Genomic DNA, 12537 nt, shown 5'->3' with positions numbered 1-12537 from the left:
GGCGCTGCCCAGTGAGCCGAGATGGGGGCTGCACTGGGGCCAGGCCTGGCCTTCTGCCAGGAGCTCGTGGGAGAACCTCCGTGAAGACTGTCTCCCTCTGGTCCCCAGACAGCACAGGACAGAGGCAGGGACGCGGGACCGGGTGACAGGCGTGAGCGAGGCCCTGGTTAGGGCCCCGTTACTTGGAAGAAGAGGAGCCCAGAGCAGACGCCTGATGGCTGCAAGTGGGGGGGCGGGTAGAGGAAGAGGCCTAAGCAGCCGAGGACGCATCTCTCGTATCGCAGCCCCCCGCCCAGCCCGGGTGCTGGGACGTGGCCGGGTGCTGCGCACAGCTCTGCAGTCCCCTTCCCCCTCGTCCTTGGGGAGGCAGGCCCTGGTGGCCCGTTGAGACTCTGCCCTCTGTGGAGCTTCCAGCTGGCTGCTCTCTCTCAGGGCCTGCTTTCCTACTGCACGTGAGGGTGAGCGCGCCTGCCTGGAAAGGTCAAGTGAGGTCAGTGTTCAAGGCGCCTGGCACTTCGTCTGTGCTCCCCGCCATCCCAGGCCATGGCCCGGCGCTCCCTGTGTGCCCCCTGGGAACGCAGCATTGTCTCCAAGCGGGCTCCCCTCCCGGGGACGCCAGGAGTGGTCACAGGAGCCAGCGTTAATGAGTCCCCGCTCACGAGGCGGTTCGGGGCCTGGGAAACCCGTCTCCAGCTCCTCCCTCCCCTGCCTCACGGCCCCTGGCGGCTGCATGTTTGTGTGCACACGTGTTTGTGTACACGCGTGTGTGTGCTCCGCAGGGAGGGCACAAAAGAGCAGCCGCCTCCCTCCCCGTGGAGGAGCCACAGGTGGCTCAGTGCGGCTGGGCCCGGGAGGTGTGCGGGTCAGCCCACCTGCTTCCTTCCCTAGGCCCCGCCTTCCGACTTCACGTGGGCTCAGCAGTGTCTGGGCCATGAGACTGTCCAGGGCATACCCCTGGGAGCTGCTCCCCAGACGCCTGGGCAGCCCACCGCCAGGCGGTGGTGGTGGAGGGGGGAAGTGGAGCCACATTCTGGAAGGGCAGGAAGCCCCTCCAGGCACAGGGTCCCAGAAGTTCTGTTCAGACCCTTGCCTAACACTGGCTCTGGGTCAGTCCTGGGCAGAGAGGTCAAGTCGCCTGATTTTGCCTGCCTGACTCGGGACCTGACCAGTCACTCTGACCCAAGGGCCACGGGATGCAGGGCAGGCTCCCACAGGCTTGAGAGTAGGGTGCAAGAGGGGCAGGCCAAAAAGGTAAAAAGGCGCCCACAGGCCTAGGTGGGAGTGGTGCGCCCACAAGGCCTGAGCTGTGTCCTGTACAGCACTTGGCCCGTGGCAGGTGCTCTTTCTTTGAAAGAGTCGAGAACGGTGAGCCTGGGAGTTCCCTTGTGGGGCATCAGTGTTAAGGATCTGGCATTGTCGCTGCAGCAGCTCAGGTGGCTACTGTGGCGCTCCGGTTTGACTCCTGCCCGTGCCCCCAAAAAAGAAAAGTGAGTCTGGAGAGGTTTGCAGGAGCAAGTGTGGGGAACAGAGTTGGGAGACAGGGTTTGTGCCCCCTAAAAGTCTGCCTGGTGAACAAAAGGGACGAGGGCTGGGCAGGGCTGCAGGAAGAGAGAGCTGCCTTCCCGTGGGGGGTGAGTGGGCTGAGGGAAGCGAGGGCCTCGTCTGGGGAGCTGAGGAGCCTGCCCCCCGGGGCTGCCCCCGGCGAGGGCACTGCCAGTCTTGCCAGAATGTGGTGGGTGGGCTGGGTGGGGCCCTGGCCCCTCTCCAGCCTCCAAGGGGGGTTCCGCCTCCTCCAGGGCCCCAGGCCTTGGGCACCTTCCAGCCCCCACTGTACTCAGGCCTTTCCCTTTAGCCGCGTGACCATACCTGGCTGCCTCCCCAGCTTCTGGTTCTTTGTTTGGCGCGGAGGCCCCGCCCCCAGGCACTCTCACCCAGCCGGTCTGGTTCAGCAGGTTGGGGGGGTGGTTCCTGCAGCAGACACGTTGAGGCAGGAGCCAGGAGGTATCACCCAGGGCTTCTCCCCCTGGCCGAGGGTGTGTGGGGGCGGTGGTCTCTCTTCCCCGCAGGGCTTCCCTCATTGGGTCAATCCTGTGCTCGTCCCCCCCCGCCCCCCCCCCCCCGTGCCAGGAACAGGGTCCGGTGTCAGGACAGGGCGGGAAGCAAGCAAGTGTGGCGTCTGCCCTGCCCAGGGTTATTGTTCTCTGTGGGGAGGCAGCTATGAATCAAATACTCCTCCAAAATGTGGAAAAAGTAATAACCTCACACATGGACAAAACAAACCGTGGGCAAAAGTAATAACCTCACACCCGGCCTAACAAACCGTGAGCAGCGCCATGAGTCACGGGGGGCCTGAAACCCTGAGCTGAGCTGACGGAGGTGGGGGCCGAAGAAAGTTTCCGAGGAGATGATATTTAAATTGAGACCAGGAAGACGCGGGAGGTCGTGGGTACCGGGTGGTCTGAGAGGTGTACGGCAGAAGGGACAGTTTGTGCAAAGGCCCTGTGGCCAGGGAACGCTGCTTATCCAGGGGATGGGGAGCCAGGCGCCGGTGGCTGTGAGGGGCTGGGGTCAGACCTGGCAGGGCTCTGTCCACCAGGGCGGGAGGTGAAGTCTTGTTGAGGGGGCGGCGGGAGGCCTCTGGGGGTTCTTACAGGGAAGAGGCTGCCCCTCCACTCTGGCTGCTGTGCGGAGGCCCAGACTGGAGCGGGTGGGCGTGGAGGCAAAGGGCACAACATGTCCAGTCGAGCGAAGGTGACGCTGGACTGAGGTGGTGGCAGGGCAGGAGAATGGAGAGCTGGTTCAAGGTCCTTGGGTGTCGGGGGGTGGGCAGGGGACTCCCCCTTACCCTGAACTGGGGGCGTCCTGTCTGGGAGGGGCTGAGTGAAAGCCCCCGCTTATGAGGACTGGCCCTGTGGACACCTGCAGACTGGGAGAGTCCTGAGCCCCCTTCAGTGGGCGGGTGGGCAAGGGTGGCGTGAACTAAGCCTTCCTGAGCCTTGTGATGCCCCCATGCCACTCCAGCCCCGCGGGCGTGTGTGTTTCCCCAGCAAGGCGCCCCCGCCCCATGCTCCAAAAGCAGTCATTTCGCTTCCCAGGTCCCCGCCTCCAGGGAGGCCCCTAGGTGCTCTAGGACGCGCTGCTCAACCTTCTGAGCCTCCGTTTCCCCATCTCTAAAACGAAGGTGACCGTGCTCCTACTTCCCCGGATTGTCTTAAGGCTACTGATGCTGGGGAGGGTGACGGCTGCCCGCAGGCCAGGCCCACCCCGTGTCCAGCCTGTGCGGGCAGCCTACAGACGTCGGCTTCCTTCTGCATAGACCCCTGTGTCACTGGCACCACTGTGCAGATGAGAAACCGGAGGTTCCGAGGTGGTGAGCGCCCTTCTCAATAATGACACAGACCCTCCAGAGCCCACTGGAGCCTAGGTGCCCCCCACCCCCTCAAGGCTGAGCCGTCCCCGCTCTCTGTTCCTGCGCCCGTGACTGCCGACCCGGTGGTCCCCGAGAAGCTCCCCTCCTTGGAGCCGCTGCCTCCTCTCCCCACTGGACCGACACCTTCTCCCTCTGCTGGCACCTCCCTGTCAGCGTTTTAATCGTTGCGTTTCACGTCTTAGGGGAGACAGAGAAACAGGAACGTAAAAACCTCCCTCCAGCCCGCATCCCCTCCAGGTGCCGTCTTCGCTTCCTCTGCCCCATCACAGCCAGTCCTCTGTAGTCCCCGCACTCTGCTCTCCACTCCTGTACTTCCAGCGACGCCTTGACCTTGTTTGGTCCTGGCTTTGGCTTCCACTGCCCCCAACCACTCTGCTCTTGACACGCTGCCCAGCATCACCATGTGACCTGTTTGTGCCACGGCCGTTTTGGAGTAAAACAGGCTTAAATTCAGGTCGTGTGTGTGCCGCTGGTTGGCTGTGTGACCTTAGGTTAGTGACTTGACCTCTCTGAGGCTGTACGCGGAGGGACAATGCAGGACTAAATTGGGTAAAGTACCTGGTGCAGGGTGGGGTGACCGACGCCGCACAAACATGTTTCTGTGCCAGAGACCAGGCCAGGCCCGGGCTCATTGGCACCGAGCAGGTGGTCTGAAAGGTCATTTCTCACGGTATCAGCCTTTCTGGAGCTGTTCATTGGCCTGGTTAACAGGAAATGGATCCGCTGTCGGGATTAACGAGGCGTTGCTACGTCTTAATGAAGGCCGGGTTTCCTGGGTCTTGTGACCCTGGGTGGCGGGATTCACAGGGACAGGTGCTCCAGGTCGGCCCTGGCGTGCGTATGGAGGTGACGTGAGTGGGCATGGCAGCACAGCGACTGAGCCCCTCCCGTCGTCCCCCCCCCCCCGCCTCTCTGTGGACACTTTGGGGAGACATCCAGGCCATCGGAAGGCAATAACCGAGGCGGCGGGAGCGGGATGGGGAAGGCGGATTTACAGGAAAGCATTCACCTGGGAAGCCGTCCAGAGAAACTTAGAAGGTGGAATGTCTAGGCCTTGGGGACTGATGGGGGGCGCGGGGGAGGGGAGGAGTCACTGTTTCTGGCTTGAGGTGCCATCATCTCCCGGGTGGAGCGCAGTGGGGGAGGGACATGTCTGGGGGGGTGATGCTGGGGCTCTTCCCAGCAGCTCTCAGCAAGCCCTTGTCCTAGAGCTTGGACTTGATGGGGGGATGGGAGACAGAATGGAGCCGTTCACGTATGGACTCCAGACTCAAAATGCCTGGGTTCCAGGCTTGCTTCTGCCATGAACCAGCGGTCCTGTGGGGCAAATCCCTCAACCTCCGGGTGCCTGGACTTCCTCCTCTATGAGCAGAGGGGCCCGTCGCAGCGCCTCATGGGCTCACAGCTCTTTGAAAGCTGCCTGGCACAGAAGCAGCCCTCCGTAGGGGGTCCTCCGTAGATCTTTCTCGCCCCCGTCGTCAGGCCATGTCTGCAGTGACCGTGCCATGGCGACATGGTGTCTCCCTCTCTCCAGGCAAACCTGTCTTCATCAAGGTTCCTGAGGACCAGACTGGGCTGTCCGGAGGGGTGGCCTCCTTCGTGTGCCAAGCCACAGGGGAGCCCAAGCCGCGCATCACATGGATGAAGAAGGGGAAGAAAGTCAGCTCCCAGCGCTTCGAGGTTTGTCCTCGGGCGGGAGGGCGGGTGGGGCCGCCTGTTCTGAGGTCTGGTCCTACATCCCTCCTCTCAGTCCCCTCCCTGGGGGCCTTTCCGCAGCCCGAGGACGACCCGCCCTGAGCAGGCCGTGACCCCGGGTCTGTCCTCTGGCAGGTAATCGAGTTTGACGACGGGGCGGGGTCGGTGCTGCGGATCCAGCCGTTGCGGGTGCAGCGAGATGAAGCCATCTACGAGTGCACGGCCACCAACAGTCTGGGCGAGATCAACACGAGCGCCAAGCTGTCGGTGCTTGAAGGTGCGTCCCGGGGGCTGGGGTGTGAGGGGGAGACCGATGTGTGGCCAGCCGGCCAGCCCGTCCGCCAGCCCACCCTGTCGCCTCCGTGGGCTGGGGTGTGTTTGGCGGAAGGGAGAACTGGCCACCTGGGGTCAGCAAAGGTCAGCAGTGGACGGGGATGGTCGCTGGGTTTCTGGCGTTGCCGAGGCAGCTGTGTTCTGCTGAGCCGGGGCCTGGCTCAGGTGGGGTCTGGGGCCTGATGTGAGGTGTGGTGCTGCTCTTACGAACGGCTCGTGGTCTGTGGCTTGTGGCAGTGGACGTGATTTTCACGTGGAGCCTGGCGGTAGGCCTCGGAGAGGTGCGTTTCCTGTCGCCGTCGAGAGCACGGGCCCTCGGCGGGAGGCTGGGGTGCCGCGCGGGGATCTCGATGACATTTCTCACACGACGGCTTCTCCGTTCACTCGCCAACACTCCCCGATGCTCCCTCGTGTCCTGAGAGCTCTTCGGCCGGGTCCTGCCCTTTGAGGCTCCAGTATGTCCTGTGGGGGCGGGCGGGTGGCTTGCAGGGGAGAAGGGAGCAGTTGTCTAAGCGGCGTCCTGAGAACAAGGGGGAGCTGGGGGGGCCTCGGCAGGAGAACAGTATCGGCCAAGGTCCAGAGGCAGGAGGGACTGGCACTCTGGGAACTCTGGGTGGTTCTGTTTTGGGGGGGGTGGCTGGAGGGAGGACCGAGAGGGAGGCGGGGAAGAGCAGGAGCCTGGAGAGGCTGGAGGGCGATCACACAGGACCAGGCTGAGAAAGGTTTCCTGGGGACATAGGAAGCCAGGAAGAGGGAGTGACATGACTGAGCCCCAGCCATGACGGAATCATCGGTGTGAATGGGTGTATTTTCAAAGTATGGCATGTTGATGATTGCTTTTTTTTTTAATCTTTTCTAGGGCCGCTCCTGTGGCACATGGAGGTTCCCAGGCTAGAGGTCAAATCGGAGCTGTAACTGTTGGCCTACACCAGAGCCACAGCAACATCAGATCGGAGCCACGTCTGCCACCCACACCACAGCTCATGGCAACGCCAGATCCTTCACCCACTGATCGAGGCCAGGGATCGAACCCGCAACCTCATGGTTCCTCATCGGATTCATTTCCGCTGCGCCACGACGGGAACTCCATTATTGCTTCTTTTTATTTTTTTTTTTATTTTTATTTTTTTGTTTTTGTTTTTTTGCTATTTCTTGGGCTGCTCCCGCGGCATATGGAGGTTCCCAGGCTAGGGGTCCAATCGGAGCTGTAGCCACCGGCCTACGCCAGAGCCACAGCAACACGGGATCCGAGCCGCGTCTGCAGCCTACACCACAGCTCACGGCAACGCCGGATCGTTAACCCACTGAACAAGGACAGGGACCGAACCCGCAACCTCATGGTTCCTTGTCGGATTCGTTAACCACTGCGCCACGACGGGAACTCCATTGCTTCTTTTTAAACTGTAATGATAGTACCTGCTCACTGTCGAAAATTTGGTAAGTATCAAAGAGCACAAAGGAAAAAAATAAAAAATCACCTGTTTATCTTCCTCCACTCTTAACATTTGGTTATCTTGCATAGGCCGTTTTCTGTGCAGGCGTTATGTATACATAACAAACCCAGGATTACTGCTGCCCGGCGATTTGTAGACTCTGCTTTTTGCAGAGACGTATCATGAGCACCTTCCTGGCCATCAGCTGTTTTCGGCACCGTCGTTTTTAATGGCTGTGGGTGTCGCATGCGGGCCCCGTTTTAGCCCTTCCCTTCCTGTTGGACGTGTACGTTGTCCCCAGTCTTGCTTTTGTAAATAAGGGCTGTGTGCCTCCTTGCAGGTAAGGTGTGTTCGCCTTCTTCATCACTGACTTACTCTAGATTCGTGGAGGTGGAATTGCTGGAGCAGAGGGCACATGCGTTCTTGAGCCGTTTCGGTGCTTCCGGAAGACCGTGTCGGTTCCCACGCCCGCCAGTCAGGGCGGAAGAGTCTCTTTTCTGCACATCTTAACGAGCAGTGGGAATTATCATTTAAAAAGAAATCTTTGCCAAGTTAATAGGCAAAAAATGCCATCTCAATTTAATTTGCATTTCTTTGATTACAAGAGCAGCTGAACGTCTTTTGTATTGGCCGTTTTTACGCCGTGGCTTTGTGTGTTCACGCACACCCATTCCGTAACTCCTTTTGTGTCTCTGTGACCCCCGTGAGGCCAGGCAGGGCCCTCCAGGTTAGAGGGGCAGGACAGTGGTGAGGAGCCGGAGCTCTGGCCACTCACTTCCTCACCCTGTGACCTTGGGCAAGTCTCCTTGCCTCTGAGCCTCGTTTGCTCCGTCTGGAAATAGAGATGTGATACGCGTGGCCCAGGTATTACGTAGCATTAAATAGGATGTAGCGAAGCACTTTGCTGGATTCCAGCATGAATGGTCGCTGCTGTTGGGCTGGAAGCAGCACATCCTTCGGCCCAGATGTGTGAGCTGGCGGTGCCCGGCGTCTGGGCTGCCCCGCATCATCCGGATGATACAGCCCCCACCGTCCACTCCCATGGTGGGGGCAGGAGCCTAGAGGACAGGGCCTGGACCAGGATCCCCGATGGTTGAGTGCTTTCAGGGTGTTCCCTGCCACCTTTGACCTCAGTTTGCCCACTTACCACCCGCAGACAAGTATTTCAGCACAGCCCTCTCTCCTGCTGCTCTTTGCCCAGCAGGAGCCATCTGCCCTGCCCTGGCATTCAGGAGGTGGCTGAAGGGCCAGGCCGTGGCTCCCGCCCCCGGAGGGCATCTCTCCGGCTCTCGCGTTAAGGAAGGAGAGCCTCCTTCTTAGGGTTGAGAGAGAAGTCCCCTCGAAGCCGCTACACCCGTTTTGGCCCCTGCTGTCTCCCCAGGTCCTCTGAGGGCCCCTTCTGTCATTGCCCTGGACTTTGAAAGGGTTGAGGAGGGCAGGGGTGGTCTTGCAGGGCCTGAGGGGAGGGGCACGTAGGGGTCTGTCCATCTGGGGGGCCTTCCTGGGTGAGGGTTTCCCCGCAGAGGTCTGGGGTGTGTTTGTGCTTCTGAGTGTGGGAGGTGTCTGCTGAGTTTGGGGAGTGTGTGGGGCCCTACCCACGCTCCTGGCCCAGCTGGGATGGAGCTGGGGGCCTGAACGAGCCCCCTCCCCCGCTACTGAAACACAGCACCCGGAAGGTGAAATGCTGACTTTCCATGTTGGTCTGTGCAACCTTGACCGGCGCTGGGCTTGGCAGGAGTAGGGTGGGAGGCCTCAAAGGTTCCAGGGGCAGAGCCAGTGGAGAGTGGCCCCGCCCACTGTGCCAGGCCTCCTGAGCCAGCCGGGGAAGCTGGGACTGTGTAGCAGTGGGGTGAAAGGACGGTTTGACTACAGCCAGAAGAGAGCCAGGGCCCCTCCCGGGAGGACGGCTGGGAAGAGGAGGCCGCTGGTTTGGGCTTTGGGAATGAGAGTTGAGTCCCTTCCCCTCTGCACACTGCATGCAGTGCCCCATGTGCGTGCGCTGGGCTCTTGGAAGTGGCCGAGGGCTCCCTGGGGTGCGTGGGCTCAGGCGAGGGGCCGCTGCATCCCCAGAAGGGCCCAGGCCTGCAAGGCCATCCCGAGCTCCCTGCCCTGCCGTGCCAGGCGCCGGGCCCAGCTCCCCACGCCACTCCGCCTTCGTGGCCTTTGCACCCGGTTCCCCAGGCAGGACTGCCCCTCCCAGGGAGGGCTGCCGGCCCTGGGATGCCCAGCTGGCTGTCTCACCGCCGCCTGGGCCCGGGCCGGCTACAGGGTGGGGTTGCCCGGCACAGGCTGGCTGGGGGTGAGCCGCCCGGCGTTCCTGTCTGAGTGGTAATTGAAGCCATTAGCGCGCCAGCCTCTCCCTCGCCGGGTAATGGCAGGAAAAGCTCTTCTCACTCCGCACTCTCGAGGCTGAATCACTCCCCCTCCAACCCGCCGCCGCCGCTGCCGCCTCGGAGACAGGGAATCTGACATTTTCCCTCGCCCGGAGGGGGAGGGGAGGCAGGCCTGGCTTCCTGGCCTTTCCCTCCAGGAGGTGGGGGCGCCAGGAGGGTCCCGGAGCCCCGGCCCGGGCCGGTGGGTTCTGGCCAGGGGTGCAGTGATCAGGAAAGCCCCTGAGCAGGAGCGGGCCAGGTGGGGGGGGCGGGGGGGGCTGCGGCCAGGGCCCTGGGGACTTGGGCAAGTTCGAGAAGGGCCAAGGAGGAGGAGAAGGGGTGGGGCGGAGAGCGGGGAGGGAGGCCAAGGAAGAGGAAAAGGCGGAGGAGCGGGGCTGCGCTGGTCCCTGGCTCCGTCCTGGGGGGCCTGGCTCGGGGGCCTCAAGCGCAGGAGGCAGCGTTGGCCTTCTGGTCACGGACACGCAAATCACGTGCACTCTGTGTGTGCTGCGCGTGCCTGCGTGCCGTCCGAGAGGCAGTGTGTGTGTGAGGCAGCGTGTGGCGTGGTGTTACAGCCTCCCGGGCTGTGTGTGCCTGATGGGTTGTGTGTGAGGCAGGGTGTGTGTGTGTGCACGAATGTGTGTGTGCATCAGGCGGGGTGTGTGGGGTGTGGTGTACACAGCAGGTGGTACGCGTCGTGCTGTGTGTGCATCAGACAGTGTTTATGTGGGGTGTGAGCGGTACGGCAGGTGGTGTGCACCTTATGGGCTGTGTGTACGGCGGGGTGGGGGTTGGGCAGCAGGCAGCCTGGGCTGATTGTGTGCGGTCAGTCTGACGCTGCGGGAGGCCAGAGATGCCCTGTCTGGGCTCATTGTCTCTCGGACCCCACAGGATCCCTGCTCAGAGCTGCTGGTCGGCCAGGACAGCTGGGCAGGGATGAACGTGGGACAGAGCAGTCAGGCTGAGCTATGGGAGAACCGCCCCTCCTCTGCAGCCAGGCCGGAAAGGAGAGGGCACCTGCCCAGATCCCGGGACTCTGTCCTCTTCCTCCCCTCCCCCCACTGAGTGCAGGCTCCCTTCCACCTGTCCCCACCTGGCCTTGGTGCCTGCTGGCTGCCTGGGACCACACCCCTCAGGCCACACAGGCCCAGGAACCCAGGCGCCCACATGGAGTGCCCAGTCATGCCTGCTTGGTTTAGGATGGGCTCCAGGGGAGGCCAGCTGTTGGGTATGTGGGGTAGTGCCTGGGGTAGGGGAGTCATTGCTGAGCCTGGACCCCTGGGCTCTGCAGTGCTTCTGACCCTGGCTGGCTTTGGGACTGTGCGGTGGTGAAGGGTCTTTTGAACCCCACCCACTCAGCCCCGTATGCAGGCCCTTTGGAAAGAGCCTCAGGGACGTGGGGCTGATGAGCAACAGACAGCCCTGCCCTGGGGTCTTGGGCTGGCTGGACCGTCCCTGCAGCAGGGCTGATACCGAAGCTTGTTTTCAGGGTGGGTGTTTTCCCAGGCAGTCACCTCTCCCTACCCCTGGCCCAGGCCAGACTTAGGGAGGTGGGAGACTGGGTAAAGGGTGACCCCGGGGCAGAGGAAGACTCCCTAAATGGCAGGGTGTGCCCCCCACGTGCTGTGACCTGCATACTGTCTGGGTAACAGGCTTGTTTTGAGGAAGCTGGGCCCATCGCCTCCCTGACTGGCGTCTACAGAAGGCATAGACCCTGAGGTTTGACCTGGGTGCTTCTTGCCCAGTGACCGTGGTATCTGCAACCTGTCCTTCTCCCCACCCCCACCCCCGTCCCCATCATGGCCATAGCCGCATTCGGCACTCTGCATTCATGAGGCTCTGCAACCATTTCCTGGAGCGCTCTGGGCCCCAGGAGTCGGAGAGGTGTCAGTAGGTGGGCATTGCCAGGAGGGTCAGATCTGAGTTTCTCCATACCTGGGATCCTCCATTTTTTTCTAGCTCTGATCTGTCTTCAAGGGTCCAGTGGACTCCCTTCTGCGTGGGTCCTCCTGCCTAGTAGGCAGTATGCCCGCCTCTTCTGTGACACTGGATACCTCCCCTGTGCCCAGCCTTGCCCCCCTATTGTCTCAGGTGCTTACAGGTCCCTGCTGTGTGCACGGCCCCCTCGCCGACTCCCTTTCCCCGCAGCCTCGGGGCCGCGGCAGAGCCAGCAGCTCTGGGAACGGTTCGCCAAGCTGGAGGTTTTAAATGCCCGTGTGTGTGCACATTCCCATCCTTGGTGAGGTGCCCCCTCCCTCTGGTTGCCAGGGGAAAGAAGATTTGAATCAGGGGAACGATATGATAAAAATGTATGCTGAGAAAGGTCCCTGGGGGGTGGAGAGTGGAGCACAGGGAGACCAGTGAGGGCAGCACTGCAGCCCAGGCCGGAGGCGGCGGTGGCCCAAACCCAGACACTGGCCAGAGGAGGAAGGGTGACTGGGCTACAAGCAGTTTAGAGAGTGGTGGCCTGGAGTTCCTGTTGTGGCTCAGCGGTTAACAAACCTGACTGGGATCCACGAGGAGGTGGGTTCGACCCTTGGCCTCGCTCAGTGGGTTAAGGATCTGGCGTTGCCCTGAGCCGTGGTGCAGGCCGGCAGTTACAGCTCCGATTCGATCTCTAGCCTGGGAACTTCCATGTGCCGAGGTGCAGCCCTGAAAAGCAAAAAGAAAGAAAGAAAGAGTGGTGGCCTGCCTGGCCTCCTGGGGGACCAGGGGGGCCGGAGAGCCTAGATCACTGGCTCCGGGCCGGGGAGACGGCAGTGCTGTTTTTCAAGATTCAGGCCTGGAAGGAGGACCTGATGGAATCTGCCACGTCAGGTGTGCGCGGGCATCCGGCGGGTGTCGGGGAGGCCGCGTTCACGTTTGCCTGCTGCTCTGAGGGACACGTGGAGATGGCGTTTTGAGGCAAGAAATGGCTCATCTCAGGGCGCCGGGCCCAGGGGGAGGAAGGGGGCCTGGATGGAGCCCCGGAAGATGGAGCCCCAGCCGCTTGCGCTTCGTGTTGGGGGCGGAGTTCACATGGGAATCTGGTGAGGAGGAGACGACCTTGACCTCTTGAGAGGTCGGGCAAGTCCCTGGAAGCCAGGAAACTCCAAAGAGTGCGAAGGAGCAGGTTGGGTCGGCGGGGTGGGTGCTGTCTCCAGGTCAGGCAGGACGACTGCTGAGACGCGTCCTTTGGACTTGGCTCCGTGGAGTTGGGGCTGACCTTGGGGAGCAGGCTGGCTGGCAGGAAGCTGCGGGGGTGGCAGCTGGGCTGCAGGGACCTGAAGAGTGA

At 61.9% G+C, this 12537-nt stretch overlaps 1 protein-coding gene across 50 annotated transcripts in view; it reads left to right on the top strand.

The window, feature by feature from the left end:
* PTPRF (protein tyrosine phosphatase receptor type F) overlaps positions 1 to 12537 on the top strand; it is an 87095-nt gene that overhangs the window by 17935 nt on the left and 56623 nt on the right. For all 50 annotated transcript variants that reach the window (XM_021096874.2, XM_021096873.2, XM_021096860.2 and 47 more), the window contains 2 exons: positions 4965 to 5110; positions 5261 to 5402. In XM_021096874.2, the coding sequence (XP_020952533.1) occupies positions 4965 to 5110; positions 5261 to 5402 (288 nt within the window). The remainder of the gene's footprint in view (positions 1 to 4964; positions 5111 to 5260; positions 5403 to 12537) is intronic.

Source organism: Sus scrofa, chromosome 6 (assembly GCF_054392235.1).
Source record: "Sus scrofa isolate SSC_HxYL_T2T_F1_AM1 chromosome 6, Sscrofa_HxYL_maternal_Yorkshire_Landrace_v2.0, whole genome shotgun sequence".
Taxonomy (NCBI): Eukaryota; Metazoa; Chordata; class Mammalia; order Artiodactyla; family Suidae; genus Sus; species Sus scrofa.
Note: the sequence above shows the minus strand (reverse complement) of the source record. Positions and strands in the feature narration are given on the sequence as shown.